Consider the following 13,669-nt stretch of genomic DNA (forward strand, 5'->3'; position numbering starts at 1 on the left):
GGACTTCACCCGGGCGGTGACGGCCACCCAGGCGCGCTTCACCGGGAACACCACCTTCTTGTTCCACCAAGCCATCACCTTCGCTCCTCCTCCCTTCCGCCGCAGCACCAGGACCTCCCTCCGGCCGGTTCTCCTCCTCCGCTGATCTGATCGCCACACCCTCCTCTCCTCCTCCTCTTTCCGCCCGCGTCTTTCTTTAAAGGGTGGTATTGTCACCCACGCGAAGCTCTTATATAGGGTGCGATGGCGGTCAAACGTCACCTTTCTAACCATAGCCACCATATACACTGTATGTAGGCGTAATTAAGTTCCTCACGCTGCTAAAGTGTTCCCGCTAAATCCCACATTATGTATTTAGATTTGCCTGCCACTATGATATATTGTAAGATGAAAGGTTCCATTGTGTGGGTGATATTAAAGTGAAAAGAGAATGAAAAGAAAGGCCTGTGTGCACAGACAGTATTATACATCTTATTGTGAACTTAAAGGACTGGGATAAGTTTAAATCTTAGTGATATCCGAGTGGGTCCCATTCCTATTAGCAAAGAAAGTGGCGTCGTCTACACCCGCGAATAAGTGCACGTGGCTGCTGCACGCGGCGTCCACATGGGTATGGTTTACGTCGGTCAACGGGCTCCCTCCGCTGCTCTGCGACGCGATGAACGGTATAGAACGCCCCCACCACCGCTTTCATCTTGCTCCTCCTGGCCGCCACGTCTGCGACGCCGCTGAAAGCGGGCGGCGACCCTCGTCAACCGCCTTTCCCTCCCTCTTCTTGTACTCCAGCCGCTCGCCCGCCACCTGCTCCTTGCCTCCGTGGCCGGCCAGTTTTTGTTTCCTTGGACCTGCAGCCACATCGATGGAGCTCATGGACATCGATTTCTCTCCCGTTCTTGGCTTCTTAGAGGCACCGTCCGGGCCTGCGAGCGCTGCGATCTCCTCAGAGCACTCGGGAGTTGTTTACCTTCTCTGGTTTAGCTCTTTGGTGGCGTCGACCGAAGCGCTTCAGCTTCCGTGACTTCGGCATGTACAGTAGGCTTGGCTTCTCCGCTCTTTGTTAACGTTAATGGAAGACTTGTCGTCTTGCTGAGGGGAGGTCTGCTTGGTACGGCTGCTTTGTGTCCAATAGATTATGGAGACAAATCAGTTAAATATAATAAATACCAACATCCACAATTTTGCTTCTATTTTTCTCCCATTGAAATCCAATGGACTCGAACCAACGAAATGATATTTTAGTTCTACACATACAAGGCTCTTCAAAAGAACACATCAGTGGTTTTCCTCTTTTGAGTTTGCTTGGAACCACAACCACATCATCAGGGACCAGACCAAGTCATATAGAGGAACTTGAGCTTCTAATATTTTCACCTGCAAGAATGCTCTTCAAATAGTAATTTGTGGTAATGGCACAGTGACCACTGAAGAGATTAAGATGATTAAAAAGAATTGCCTTCACATAATCTCCAAGGATGGTTTTTAGTCATCATGGTATCTGGTAAGATATTCTCAAATCCTCCCCCAAGCACACATTATTGCAATAAGTATCAGTGTCTATTTATCACAGCAAGAAAGAACAGATTACAGCTTGGGAATTTTGAAGCAATCTCCTTCCATCATTATCACAAGAAAGAAAGAGCATGATCCCTGAAGATGTCTCTCACCATTTCATTATGATCCACCCACAAACTAGACGGTATGCAATGTTCGACATGGTTTTTAGGCACAACCAACTTCGAGTATCTGCATTTGACATCTTAAGATTCTTCCAGAGCCTGCATTTCTATTTTGTTGCAAGTACATGCATTGTTTAGCTGAAAAAAATTGCTCTGGCAAACTAGAAACTACTTCACTTCCTTGTTGCTAGTCTTTATTATCCAAAATTTTAATTGTGAGATTTTGCAGGCAATTTAAACATAACAAGTACCAATGAGACACAAATAATGATTTTGATGTGGTAAAACAAGAGAAAAAGCCCATGAAGGTGTGGTCATCAAATAAGGTTTACGGTTTGAATTGAAAAAAGTATGCAATTTTTTATCAGCAAGCCTGCAGGATCAGCAGAACTAAAACTGATTCAAATGTGAGAACAACAATCTAAATTTGCATCCTTGCCATGAGCAATGTAGCCTTTCTAAAGAACCACAATGCCCCTCTGATTTAAAAGCAAGAATAGCTACCACATGATAAACTTTCTGCACATCGCCAAATGTATAAAGCAAATATTGAAGTACTTTGAGAAAAATACAGAGCAAGGATAGCTAATGAATGGTACGGTAATACAAAATTACTAGGAAAAAAATTCAATTATGTACAGGTCGGAAATCTGAAGAGCTTAACTCCTAGAAAGTGACACAAGCACTAACTTCAAGTTCACTCAAAAGGTTACCACCTGATAATTTTCTAAAGAGAACTGATTTGCATCTTTCTCAATCTATACTAAATGTTGCTATATGAGGAGTTATTAGTCTAATCTAGGAGCTAATACAACAAGCTCAAATTCATGGTTGCCTCCTCCTGGTAGATAGAACCAGGAAACCATTCATTGGCTTGACTACTATAGTCAAAATAAAAGCATGGATTTCCAAAGTGAAGATCCCAGAGACAAATCCCATTGATTTGTGGAAAGATATAATCAATACTTGAATAAGAATTACATGCAGTTGTGCAGTAACATATGCCGATTATCATATCTTCTGAAAGGATAGTGGACGTTGGAATACCTCGAAACAATACTCCAAAGTTTCTTATAATTATATGTGGTGCATGTGCCTTGTTATCATCTAGATTGGTGTGGATGGAAGACACATCTCTTTGAAATTACAGTTATAAAGAGATATTGGTGAACAATAAGGTGGCCTAGTAACAACTTAGCATGGTGGCAGGTGTAAGAAATGGTCGAATTGGGTTCATTTTGTTGGAGAATCATCAGTTGAAATTACGATATATTCCTAAAATTTTGTACGTGGCATCTTATTTCGTCAGCAACTTCACCAAAGAAAACTTTAGATCCAACCGAACACAGAAGTCTTGTGTAAACAACCTAATTGAAAGGAACAAATACATGTAGGGTTTTAATGAACTCTGAACTTGAAGATTCATTTGTTGCATTGAATGTTTTAGAACTCTGAATAACAAATTGGTTACATGTACATTTTTACGAAATCAAGGGATCCATGAGAAGAACAAAACAAGAGCATTGAGTTGGGCAGCTGAGAGAATACTGAATCAAAGTGATTAATCAACAATCTGCTAACAGTGAAACCACCAGAATAATTGAGTGCATTACTAGAACATAAGATTGAACTTGAAGCATCGAAACAATGTGTGGCACAGAAAAAAGTATCAAGAAATGTTTTGCTCCCTCCAACAAATGCCACTTGTAACAAGAAGAGATTAGGTTTGTGCAGTACAATAATTATAGGCATATCGAGTATGCACTAATGATGCACAAGAATATGGAGTCTCATGCAACCTGATAACTTTCATTTTATATTGCAGATACTTGTCAGGAACTTGAAATTCAGCAAGATATATTCGTTAAAAATAGGCTGAGTTCTTCGTCAAGATTTTTTCCCTGCCAAGGATCTACTGCGGTTTCCCGAGTTGGGGCTTCTTTCAGAAACATATATATTCAGTCACCGGGTGGGCTTATCATATATTTTGTTTCTAAGAACATTCAAATGATGCAAATTAATTGACAATAAAATATCAAGTCAATTGTAGATTGCAAGATCAGTTGAGAAGGATTCTCAAAAGACAAATCACAAATAAAGAAAGATATCTTATAGAATGATTGAACAAAATCCAAGTCAGATCTAACAACAGTTTGTGAAGCATATTTGTACTTTATAGTTTATAGTTGATTTCACGCTCAAAGAAGAACGATCACCCTTTTATTTCTACTTCTCAACAAAATCCTCAAAAAGTTTGATCCAGTTTTATCAATCCAGTAATAGTCTGACCAACTCAAAAACCTAACAAGCTACACGGTATTTCAATAACACGACCATCATAACTCAATAGCATGTATACATAGCAAGCTGTTCAAGAAGAACAAAAGGATCAAGACAAAAAAAAAAAAAGAACCCTAGGAGAAGTCTCACCAAACAAATCTATACAGCAGAGGCACTGGAAAGCCGAATAACGCATCTTGGAAAATTTGAAACCGCCCTCAGACCGAGGGAATATTGTCAAAGGAGAAGCCTTTGTACCCCTTATACGCATAATAAGCTATCCTCGTGTAGTAGAAACCCGGCAGGAACAACACCGACCCCAAGACCGCAAAGAAAACCCCTAATCCATTCAAAACCACCGAAATATTAAATTGATACAAGGGGGAAAAGAAAGCCTAAATAGTCGTTCACGAAAATCCGAGAGAGAAACTAGTTACCATGGGCTCGATCGCCGCCGACGCGGTTGGCGGCCATGACGGAACCGACGACGATTGCGAGGGAGCCGAAGACGAGGAGGGACACCGCGAAGGCGATCTCCTTGACGGGCGGACGGTTCTGGATGGCGTGGCTGGAGTCGCCCATCATGATGTCCTCGTCGGAGATGGAGAAGGCGTGGTCGACGTACGCCATCGGAGGCCGAGAGACTGTGTTCTGTCTTCTTTGATCGAGAACGGTTCGGAATGAGAAGAGAAGGGGAAGCAAGAGAAGACGTAGGGAAACCCTAGAACGGAGGAAGAAGCAGCCAACAGAGACGGGATTCCGGGGAAGGAAGGGTGACGGGAACCGGACACTGCTTCGGTCTGGATTGGCTCTCAGTGACAGTCAGTGGTCACGCCTCCGCAGGAGGTGGGCTCGGTCGCCGAGCGAACGCTACTGCCAAAACCGTGACTGGAGCGGTTGTCTGGGCGCATAAACTCGATCTGAGCATTGTCACGACCGATTAAGCTCAACCTTCAATTGATTCGACTCGAAGTCAGCTTGACCCGAAGCTATTTCAAATTGGCCGCGACCTAACCCACCATAACGTGGTCTGGTACAAGTCCATCCAATCTCGGTTGGTCCGAAGCCACCCTGTATGAACCCCAGCCTTGGTGATGTGATACACATGTGATCCTCGAGGAATGGGCCTTCTTCAGATCCGGCCCATCTAATGCACACGTTGTCTTCGGCTCGAGAGCGATACACGGATGCAAGGGCGAGGGAATGGAAGGAGAAGCAACGACGTGGGTGAATCGTCGCACATTTTGTTGCTTTGCCCATCATTCGCACGGCCAAGCTCGAATTACTGTGGTCGAACACGATCTAATCGATCCCAAATCCATCTTAGCAACACATATCGGGTCCAAATAGGACCATCTACATGTCACGTCGATTCGTGGAATGTCCTGTAGTCAACCCCGTCGTGCTGTCGTATTCTACGATTCACATGCGTCGAAATCGACGGATCATACTGCCTTGGAGTGTCGGTACATCAATTGATATTAAGAAAAGTAAAACAAAAAATTGATATCAAAGAGATAGAACAGGAAAACTTCACTGTAATTTGGATCTTGGCAATGCATGCGTCCAGTTCTTGTCACACAAAGTTGCAGAGTTGTTGGTTAAGGTCAAACTTTTTTGTTGCTATCTTCTCTTTTGGCTGCACTTGCATGGGGAGAAGGGAATCCTAAGACATTGTCCACAAGTACACTAAGAAACACGTACATTAATCTTTTACCGCCATTAATTTTATTTATTTATTTATTTATTTGTTTGTTTTACCTCTCCCTCCTCCTGTGCGATTCAAACTATCAATCATGTATGAACATTTCATGTTAATTTGTGGTGGTGATCTGTCTATTTCAAAGGATGTCCTTTTCACTCACCATCGATTGCCCAATAAATAATGTCAAGAAAATGGTACTGTGACTTTATCATTGGCTATCACCAGAGAAATGCAATAATACAAAAGGACTCAGACGGTGAAAATGAGAAAGCATTGGAGGAGTCAGATGGGACAAGAGAAGTACTGACACATAGATGAGTGAAGTGTGTATTTACTTGGTTCTTTTGACAATTGAATTTTTGTTAGAAAAATTGCAAAGAACACAATGCATTTTATTGCACATCTTGTTGTTCCAACATCTTTGGAACTATATTGTTATTTCATGCTAATGAATAGTATCTTGTTGTTGTCTGTGATCTCTAAAAAAGATGATTCGAATTCCACATGTGGACTGATATATTTAGGTCCGATGCTAACTTAGTTAGTCGAGTGATCATCACATGGTATGTATTCTCTAAACAACAACATCATCATCATCACTTTGTCACCCTCTCTCTGCTTCATCACTGATCGAGCCACCACCAAAGTAACCACGGCCAGTGCTGCGATGTTATCATTGCATCCTTCGACCATCACCACCACATGCCTCGGTCTCCAATCGAATCGCCTCCGACCTCTCTCTGTCACAGCTGCAGACGCCACATTCACACCGCTGAGTCTCGCAGTAACAGGTAAGCATGCATTAGATCTCGAAACCCATGTAACGTATTTATCTATCCCACGGCAACATGGATCATCAGCCCTCTTCCAATCCAAACACCACCCCGCCGAGTAACTTTGGACTGCAAGCTGAAGCTGTCGAGTCACTGCGTTCTGGCCTTTGCTCAGAGGACATTAAATTCTCTTTGGACACACTTCGGAGCTACGCCATTAGTTGGCACCACGCAACCATCCCACGTGTTCAAAGGAAGTTTTGTTTGCTACCCAGCAACTATTCGGAGAGGTTTCGAACGAAGTCTTAGATAGATGATCACTAGCTTGGATGAATGAGTTTTACCGGGGAAACACCGCAGCAGTAATGAGTGAGCTGAAGAAGACAACGTGGGTCATATGTATGTGTGTTTATTCCCCACAGCATATGCACACTGTCTACCGTATTAACTACTCCAACCATGTGATATTATGCCCAGATCTATGATATTTAATGTCCATCAACTTTGGTCTGAGACTCTGAGAAGTGTGTAGCGAGAACAGCAATGGAGATTTCTCCATTTTGTTTCTTCTTAGAAAAGGAGGATGACATGACTATCATATGCTATACCATTCGGTGGCATAATTCAGACAGCCTAACTTGAGATTCTCTGACGGTAATTCTCTGGATGGATGCAGTCATTCTTGTCGACTTGCAGTCAATAAAGTCATATGTGCCAGCGTGAAGTGCAGGTAAGTGTTCAATCTGCTTTCTTGCGTTTTCTCAGATCGTTCGCCTTCCACCATCTTTACCAACACCCTTCCCTTCCCTTGTCCCCATCCCCATCCCCATCCCCTTCCCTTCGGATGGAAGAATTCGCTGAGTTTCCATGACACACCTCCGGGTGGAACCTTACACGACTTAACTGTATTATAAGACACGTTGATCATGGGTGGAAGAGGACAGCTTTTGGGGAGAGAGGGAGTATGAAAGATGAATGCAGGTTCCAATTCCAAGGTATGTAACTATTAGCATGGAAAATCAAATTCTAAGCAATCGAAAGAAACAAGCTTGCCATATTTGGGCCTTAAATTCAAGAGAATTTGTGGAATAAGGTGACATAAATCAATATGAAAGACCAACATATAAGCCGTGAATTATGGCATGACACTTTTCAAGCTCACCGAGTTACAGATGACTTAGAATCTCAATATATATCATACAAAGCACACACACACATACAAAGAAGAAAGTTACAAGAGATGAAGAAAAATCCAATCAATCCACTCTAAGTTTTTTTATCACCAGGCGGGAGACCGGGGTGAAGACCAGGGTGAGGTCATCGGGGACCGGAAAGTAGCCTTTCGGCGAAGAGCCGTACCTTCTCTTAGGTGGCCGAGGCTTCCTTGGCGCCGGCGGGCACACTAACGCAGGCTTCAGCACAGTCTCCTCCGACTTGGGCGTAACACAACAGCCTATTTCTTCATTGCCTGTGGACTCCGACGGATCTTCTTCGCGAGCGTTGGCGTCGATCCCGGAAGTCCGAATTGGAGGAAGAGATGGCAGTTCCCGGTTGACGAGCTCCCATCCCATTACTCGGTGACCGAAGAGGGGGAGGAGATCACCAGAATTCAGCCTTGAGTTAAGAGCTCTCGAGGAGGAGGAGAGATGGGGCTGGCGGGGAGACGCATGAGATGGTGGTGATGATGAAAGAAAAGCATAACAAAATTACAGGGGAAGGCAATGCAAAGCTGTTAAATAGTCAATGGAATGTAGATAGATAGATAGATAGAGAGAGAGAGAGAGAGAGAGGATCTAAACCATAGCTGTTTCGTGTGGTATACAGAACAGGGGCCCTTGTCGACCACACATTGTCCTGTCGCTATAAATCTCAGCTGTCCATCTCTTTACCTTATCACCTCCCTCACCAGCCCATGAAGCCCCGTTGGCTGGCTAGATCACAAATGGCATATCGAAAACTCTTGATATGTCACCGTGATCTACCACATCACATCAAAGTCCTCTCAGTTTTGTTCTAATTAATTCCATATCTCTCTTTTCCCTTGTTTTTCTTCTTGTCATCTCCTGCATGACACATGCTGCAGTCTGGTTGACTCCAATGGCAGAAGCCATTACTTAACTCACGGCATTTCTTGGGCTTGCAGGGGTTAACTTCCCTTGTAAGATTACGAGAAAGCCAGGAATGGCACATAACATTCCGGAGATGTATAAATCTCAGTGGGATGCAGAGACCGCAATGAATGAGTTGCAAAGGCATCTGATCACTGGCCACATTATTTCACGGTGCCAAATTATTATTTTATGGTGGTTGCTTAAGGAAGTACCAATATGTTGGGTGATCCGAGGACCACTTTCTAAAGATCGTAGCTGGAATAACCCCTCCCCAGAGCATGCATCTGCACCCTGTCCAAATAGAGACGAGGAAAGCTCAGACCTCAAATGAAACCATGAAGACAAAGAGAGAAGAGGATCGATCACCCTGCACAGAGTCAACGCTTGGAAGGCACGAAGGTAAGCTCCAGATTCGAGAAAAGAGTAATGGCAGCCACAAGGCTTATAGGCTATATATCAGTTTCAGCGCCTACGTGATCCGCCTGATCATATGATGTGATTATATTACGAGATTTGTACAAAGACTAAATAGAATAGCGGCATACTCTGCAGAAGTAATTGCGATGAGTCATCGTTACTCAAAACGGAAAGAAAAAAAAAAGTAATATAAATATACGTACATGTTGTGATCTCTGACCTGAATTGTTCCTCAGATGTCTTCGTTAATTATCAGCCGTAACTCGGTGGAGAACTTTCCAGTGATAGTGTCTTCGCAAGCAGGATCGCGGCAAGCGTTCTCCACGAGCGCCAGGCAGGAATGAGCAATCAATGCTGTGAAAGGTGAAGGATTCATTGTGTTCAGAGCTGATGCATGAATGCTACTGCATGCGAGGAGGAGGAGGAGTAACGGACGAGTGCAGGGCAAGGAAGGAAGCACATGGGACGAGCACCGCATGCAAAGGCAACGTCGGAAGAGAAGGGCTGTTCTAAGCGACGCTACCATGCATCAGTCCTTGATCGCTGTGATCATGCATCAGTCCAACCGGATTAGTTTCTCGTGTTCAGGTAAATAGAATTTAGCTTCGATCCAATCTCTTTTGTGCGTATCCCTTGTAATATTCAGAGATGGCTTGGATATGGTACAAGAGGCATGTGGAGGGTGTGGGAGGAGCAAGACAAGACAGAGAAAGTGTGCAGCGAAAGGAGCCCCCACTCGAGCCTTGTGAGAGGTGGCTTCAGTACCCCCCCAAATAGCAGAACCAAGTCCTTGATCACAAAAGAAAAGAAAAAGTGAACGCCCTAAAATGTGACCCTCTCTCTCTCTCTCTCTCTCTCGCTCTCTGCATGCGCCCTCTGATCTGACTGCCTGACTTCATATAAATATTTGCACAGCACAGCCTTTAGGTCAGGAAGAAAGACGAGCATCGCTGTCGCCTTCTTGCCTCTCTTTTTTCCTTTGCCTCGTGCCTTCATGGCAGGTGAGGCACTCCGTCCTTCCACCCTCGGAGAAGCAACCGGAGCTCCTCCTCCACATGCTCAACGTCATGACGCACATGGGGTCGCAAAAAGCACTAGCGTGTACATATATACAACACCCGAGCTTGTTACAGAAGCCGCTTATTCCATCCCCTCCTCCTCCTCCTCCTCCTCCGGTAGCTCTCTGCGTGCGTGCAGACAAACAACACGAGGAAGAGGGAATCTTCATAGAAAAAAGGCATCACCAGCTAAACTATTTCTCCTGGAGCTCAGCATCATCGAGACATGCATGTGAAGAGGGAGGAGTCGTAAAATAATGATGATTAGGTCAGTGTCAACGTATCATATCACTCAGCTTTTGCGCCCCAAAGGCGTTGATCTATAAACACCTTAGGTTGATTGGATCTGACACCTCACTTACTCCCCTCGGTCGAATGCAACATCTAAACTTCAACTGCACGTAGAACTCGACGGTCAACTTACAGATTTCTTTGATACGTAGCACCCGAGAGGTTTGTTCAATTATGAAACGAGTACAGCAACTACTCAGCATAGTGTTTGCTCTTTTCCTCTGTTGTGATCGATCGACGGGACTCGTCCGATAGAGGAGAAGGTTTCAGACCTCATGAGAATCGCGGTCTCCCGCTCGTCATGCGTCGGTCATCGATCTGAGAGAGTAATTGTTTTGAGTCGAACTTGTTACGTGATCGATCGATGCTGGATCTCATATTTGACGCTCGATTCGTCCTTGCGTATTGGTTGGGTTCCAATAAAAGTTGCCCTCGGTCGGTGAGCATTTGTGAGCTTCGGAATCTCGCATTTATAACGAAGAATGATTCGACTGACAGGAAGAAGTACTTGACGCTTCCTCCTTCGAGCCTACACGAGAAGGAGAAGGTGCATGCCTCGTATATCAACATTCCCCCTTACTGCCTCCAAAATTTTGTTTGACTTGGAATCACATTCTTAATTTCCAGTATGGAATATATTAGAGGTCATTAAATATCTATATTTTTTATATCACAAACAAAAAACATTTATCTTAATATTTTTAGCAATATTTAATATTCATTTTTGAAATGATCGATGACTGATTTCCATCGGTTATAAAAGGGATCCTAATACTTGTTGACAAGCTCTAAATCGGGCCGAATGGACCATGGTTTTGGGAAACCCAAGCCCACATAACTTGAGCACGGTCCGTTCGACTAAATGCCTCGATGAGGTATTTGGCCGCCCGCTGTCTCGTCTTTTCTCTCCGTTGGCATGTTCGCTTCACCGCTGGTGTAGAAGCTACGAATTGAGGCGGCCGGAGAACATCTCCTTCGCTCATGCATTACGATCGTATCGATCACGACCGGACTGCACAGTGACTTACATGTCGGAGAGGAAGTTTTTGAGTCCGTGGTATCTTACAGATGCGCTTCTAAACAGCTATTCTATAGACGGAGAACTCGTTATTTGTCATGTATGATCAACTCGACGCTGAACCCCAACAAGCTGCTGCGACTGTTGTTGAACTCTTCCTGCTACTTCCGCGGCGAAGCCCTTCGGGGCGAGAACAGTCGTCGAGGCGAGAAGATGCCAACGTACCTCGGCGAAGCAAGCCCATCGATGGAACGATAGTCTGACATCAAAAGCCCGTCCTTCTCATCCCTGACGCTGATGTTGCTCGACATCATGCGGCCGCTGAAGGTGCCGCACTTGACCAGATTCTTGATCCACGACTGCTTACTCGACGAGGGACCCGTCTCGCTCCCGTTCATCCTCGCGCTGAGGTACTCCCGCGTGACGTCGATGCCTTGCTCGACCACGTCCGTGGGCGGGCACACCAGGGGGTTGCCTTCGACTTGGAACTTCCGAAGCTTGGTCAGGCACCCCATGGAGTTGGGGAGGACGGTGATGCTGTTGTAGCTGATATCGAGCTCGACTAGGGAGACGAGGAGGCCGATGGCGTAGGGAAGAGACTGCAAGTACTGGAAGTTCTGGCCGACGTTGAGGACTTGAAGCCGGATGAGGTTCTCGAGGCCGTCGGGAAGTGCGCGCAGGCAGTTGAGGCGGGCGTCCAGGACTCGGAGGGAAGTCATGTGCGAGGTGGAGTAGGGGAGGAAAGCGAGCTTGTTGGTGTTGACGGCCAGCTTTTGGAGGTTGGTGAGCTCGAAACCCATGGTGTCTGGGAGCTTGGTGAGCTGGTTGAAGTTGGCAATCAGCTCCTGCAAAGCCCTGTTCAGAGACATGAGAAGAATCGAAGCTCTACTACTCGGTATCGCACTTCTCTTCTCTACCATATCGAACATGCATCGGATGGTAATGTTTCCTTCGCTCAAGAGAGAGAACGTATTCCCTGGGGATTCTTCCACGAGGCTCTCGTCTGTGCCTTTTGGCCAAAGACGACTCCTTTGCGCTTGCACACACTTATTCGAGAATCCACCAAGTGGAGTAGTGACATGCTGCGAGTAGAAGGCTTACCGGCAGTCCTCGATGGTCTTCGGAAGGGACTCCATAAGGTTGCCGGAGACGTTCAAGGCCTTCAGCTTGGAGAGGCAGCCTATGGAGTTGGGCAGCGCCCTCAGCTGGTTGGAGTGCACATCCAGCACCACCAAGTTCAGCAGCCTCGCCGTCAACGACTCCGGAATGCTCTGTTCTCCAGCCCATCAGCACAAAGAAGACAGAAAACGGAAACAGAGAGCCATCAGCTAATTATCCTTCCTTCCTTCCACCAGCAGAAACCGAAGAGAATAGAGAAGAGCAAAAATGGCATGCCATCAAGAATAACGCATTAACCAAGCAGATTTGGCTGTTCCCAACAAGCGTCAATGTCCCAATGTTGTTCTTTTCTGCTAACTAGAAATTACTTTCTGCCGAACCGATTGATGAACTCGGGAAACGGGAAAAAGGAATACTACCAAAAATGTTGACGCATGCACTCGAATCTGAAGCCCAAAACAAAATTGATCGGAAAAAGAAAAAGCTTCCTAATGTATCGCGCTTCAGAAACAAGGAATACGATCGACTTGGTAAGATGAAGAGCAGTTCTGTGCGTGCACGAAGAACTGACCTGAAGGTCATTATTTGAGAGATCAAGCTTGGTGATGATGCCGAGATTGATGGAAGGATTCGGCAGCGAGTCCAACGACATCCCACTCAAGTCCAACTCCTGTTCCTTCTTGACACCATCCGACTCGGACTCCGCTCTCTCGCTCGTCTTCGCTTCCATCCTCATCTCTTCCCTTCCCTTCCCTTCCCTTCCCTTCATCCAACAAGTCAAACAAAAACAACACAGAGAGATCAAATCGGTCGATCGATCCTAGGACAACTAGCAAACGTAAAACAGATGACCAAAGGAAGAGGCGTTTGGAAACCTACCGAGGGATTGCCGGTATCCAACTGGAGCCTTGGAATGCAGTGAGCGAAACCAGGAAGGGTGATATAAATGGCGTCAGAGGGGCGCGCAATAAATGCTGGGGAGGGAGAAAGGTCCAACGGCCGAGGGCAGTGAGGGAAATCGACCGGGCCCACTCTGCCACCGGGTACGTACGGATGTACCGTGTCCCGTGTCACGCGTGCATGACATCAGACTGGCTGGCCACCGTCTCTTCGTTGAAAAGTCAACGGGACGGCCCCCGTCCCTTTTTCGTTGAAAAGTGAACGGCTACCGCTGGTTTTTTACTCTCTCTCTCTCTCTATCTATATATATATATATATACA

At 45.5% G+C, this 13,669-nt stretch overlaps 2 protein-coding genes across 3 annotated transcripts; both read right to left on the reverse strand.

Moving 5' to 3' along the window:
- Positions 1 to 3,877: 3,877 nt before the first annotated feature.
- On the reverse strand, positions 3,878 to 4,851 carry LOC103973139 (uncharacterized). The gene is made up of 2 exons (XM_009387631.3): positions 4,394 to 4,851; positions 3,878 to 4,296 (listed from the first exon to the last, which is right to left on the reverse strand). The coding sequence occupies exons 1-2, from the start codon at positions 4,584 to 4,586 to the stop codon at positions 4,175 to 4,177; spliced, it is 315 nt and encodes a 104-aa protein (XP_009385906.1). The 5' UTR covers positions 4,587 to 4,851; the 3' UTR covers positions 3,878 to 4,174.
- Positions 4,852 to 10,956: 6,105 nt separating this feature from the next.
- On the reverse strand, positions 10,957 to 13,382 carry LOC135607381 (plant intracellular Ras-group-related LRR protein 1-like). Of its 2 annotated transcripts, none has more exons than XM_065099154.1 (4): positions 13,328 to 13,382; positions 13,020 to 13,211; positions 12,431 to 12,600; positions 10,957 to 12,184 (listed from the first exon to the last, which is right to left on the reverse strand). In XM_065099154.1, exons 2-4 carry the CDS (start codon positions 13,182 to 13,184, stop codon positions 11,491 to 11,493), a joined length of 1,029 nt encoding a protein of 342 aa, XP_064955226.1. In that variant the 5' UTR covers positions 13,185 to 13,211; positions 13,328 to 13,382; the 3' UTR covers positions 10,957 to 11,490. The 2 variants fall into 2 exon arrangements, with proteins under 2 accessions (XP_064955226.1, XP_064955227.1); XM_065099155.1 differs by having other exon boundaries at positions 13,020 to 13,206; positions 13,328 to 13,365.
- Positions 13,383 to 13,669: the final 287 nt, after the last annotated feature.

The sequence above is a fragment of the Musa acuminata genome, chromosome BXJ2-3 (assembly GCF_036884655.1).
Source record: "Musa acuminata AAA Group cultivar baxijiao chromosome BXJ2-3, Cavendish_Baxijiao_AAA, whole genome shotgun sequence".
NCBI lineage: Eukaryota > Viridiplantae > Streptophyta > Magnoliopsida > Zingiberales > Musaceae > Musa > Musa acuminata.

What these genes read in the sequence shown, in the direction of transcription:
- LOC135607381 (XM_065099154.1), bottom strand. Translation starts at nt 13,184, where the DNA reads ATGAGGATGGAAGCGAAGACGAGCGAGAGAGCGGAGTCCGAGTCGGAT. An exon ending in TCTCAAATAATGACCTTCAG is followed by an intron (nt 12,601 to 13,019) that starts GTCAGTTCTTCG and finishes GCTGGAGAACAG; the next exon opens with AGCATTCCGGAGTCGTTGAC. An exon ending in AAGACCATCGAGGACTGCCG is followed by an intron (nt 12,185 to 12,430) that starts GTAAGCCTTCTA and finishes GTCTCTGAACAG; the next exon opens with GGCTTTGCAGGAGCTGATTG.
- LOC103973139 (XM_009387631.3), bottom strand. Translation starts at nt 4,586, where the DNA reads ATGGCGTACGTCGACCACGCCTTCTCCATCTCCGACGAGGACATCATG. An exon ending in CGGCGGCGATCGAGCCCATG is followed by an intron (nt 4,297 to 4,393) that starts GTAACTAGTTTC and finishes TGAATGGATTAG; the next exon opens with GGGTTTTCTTTGCGGTCTTG.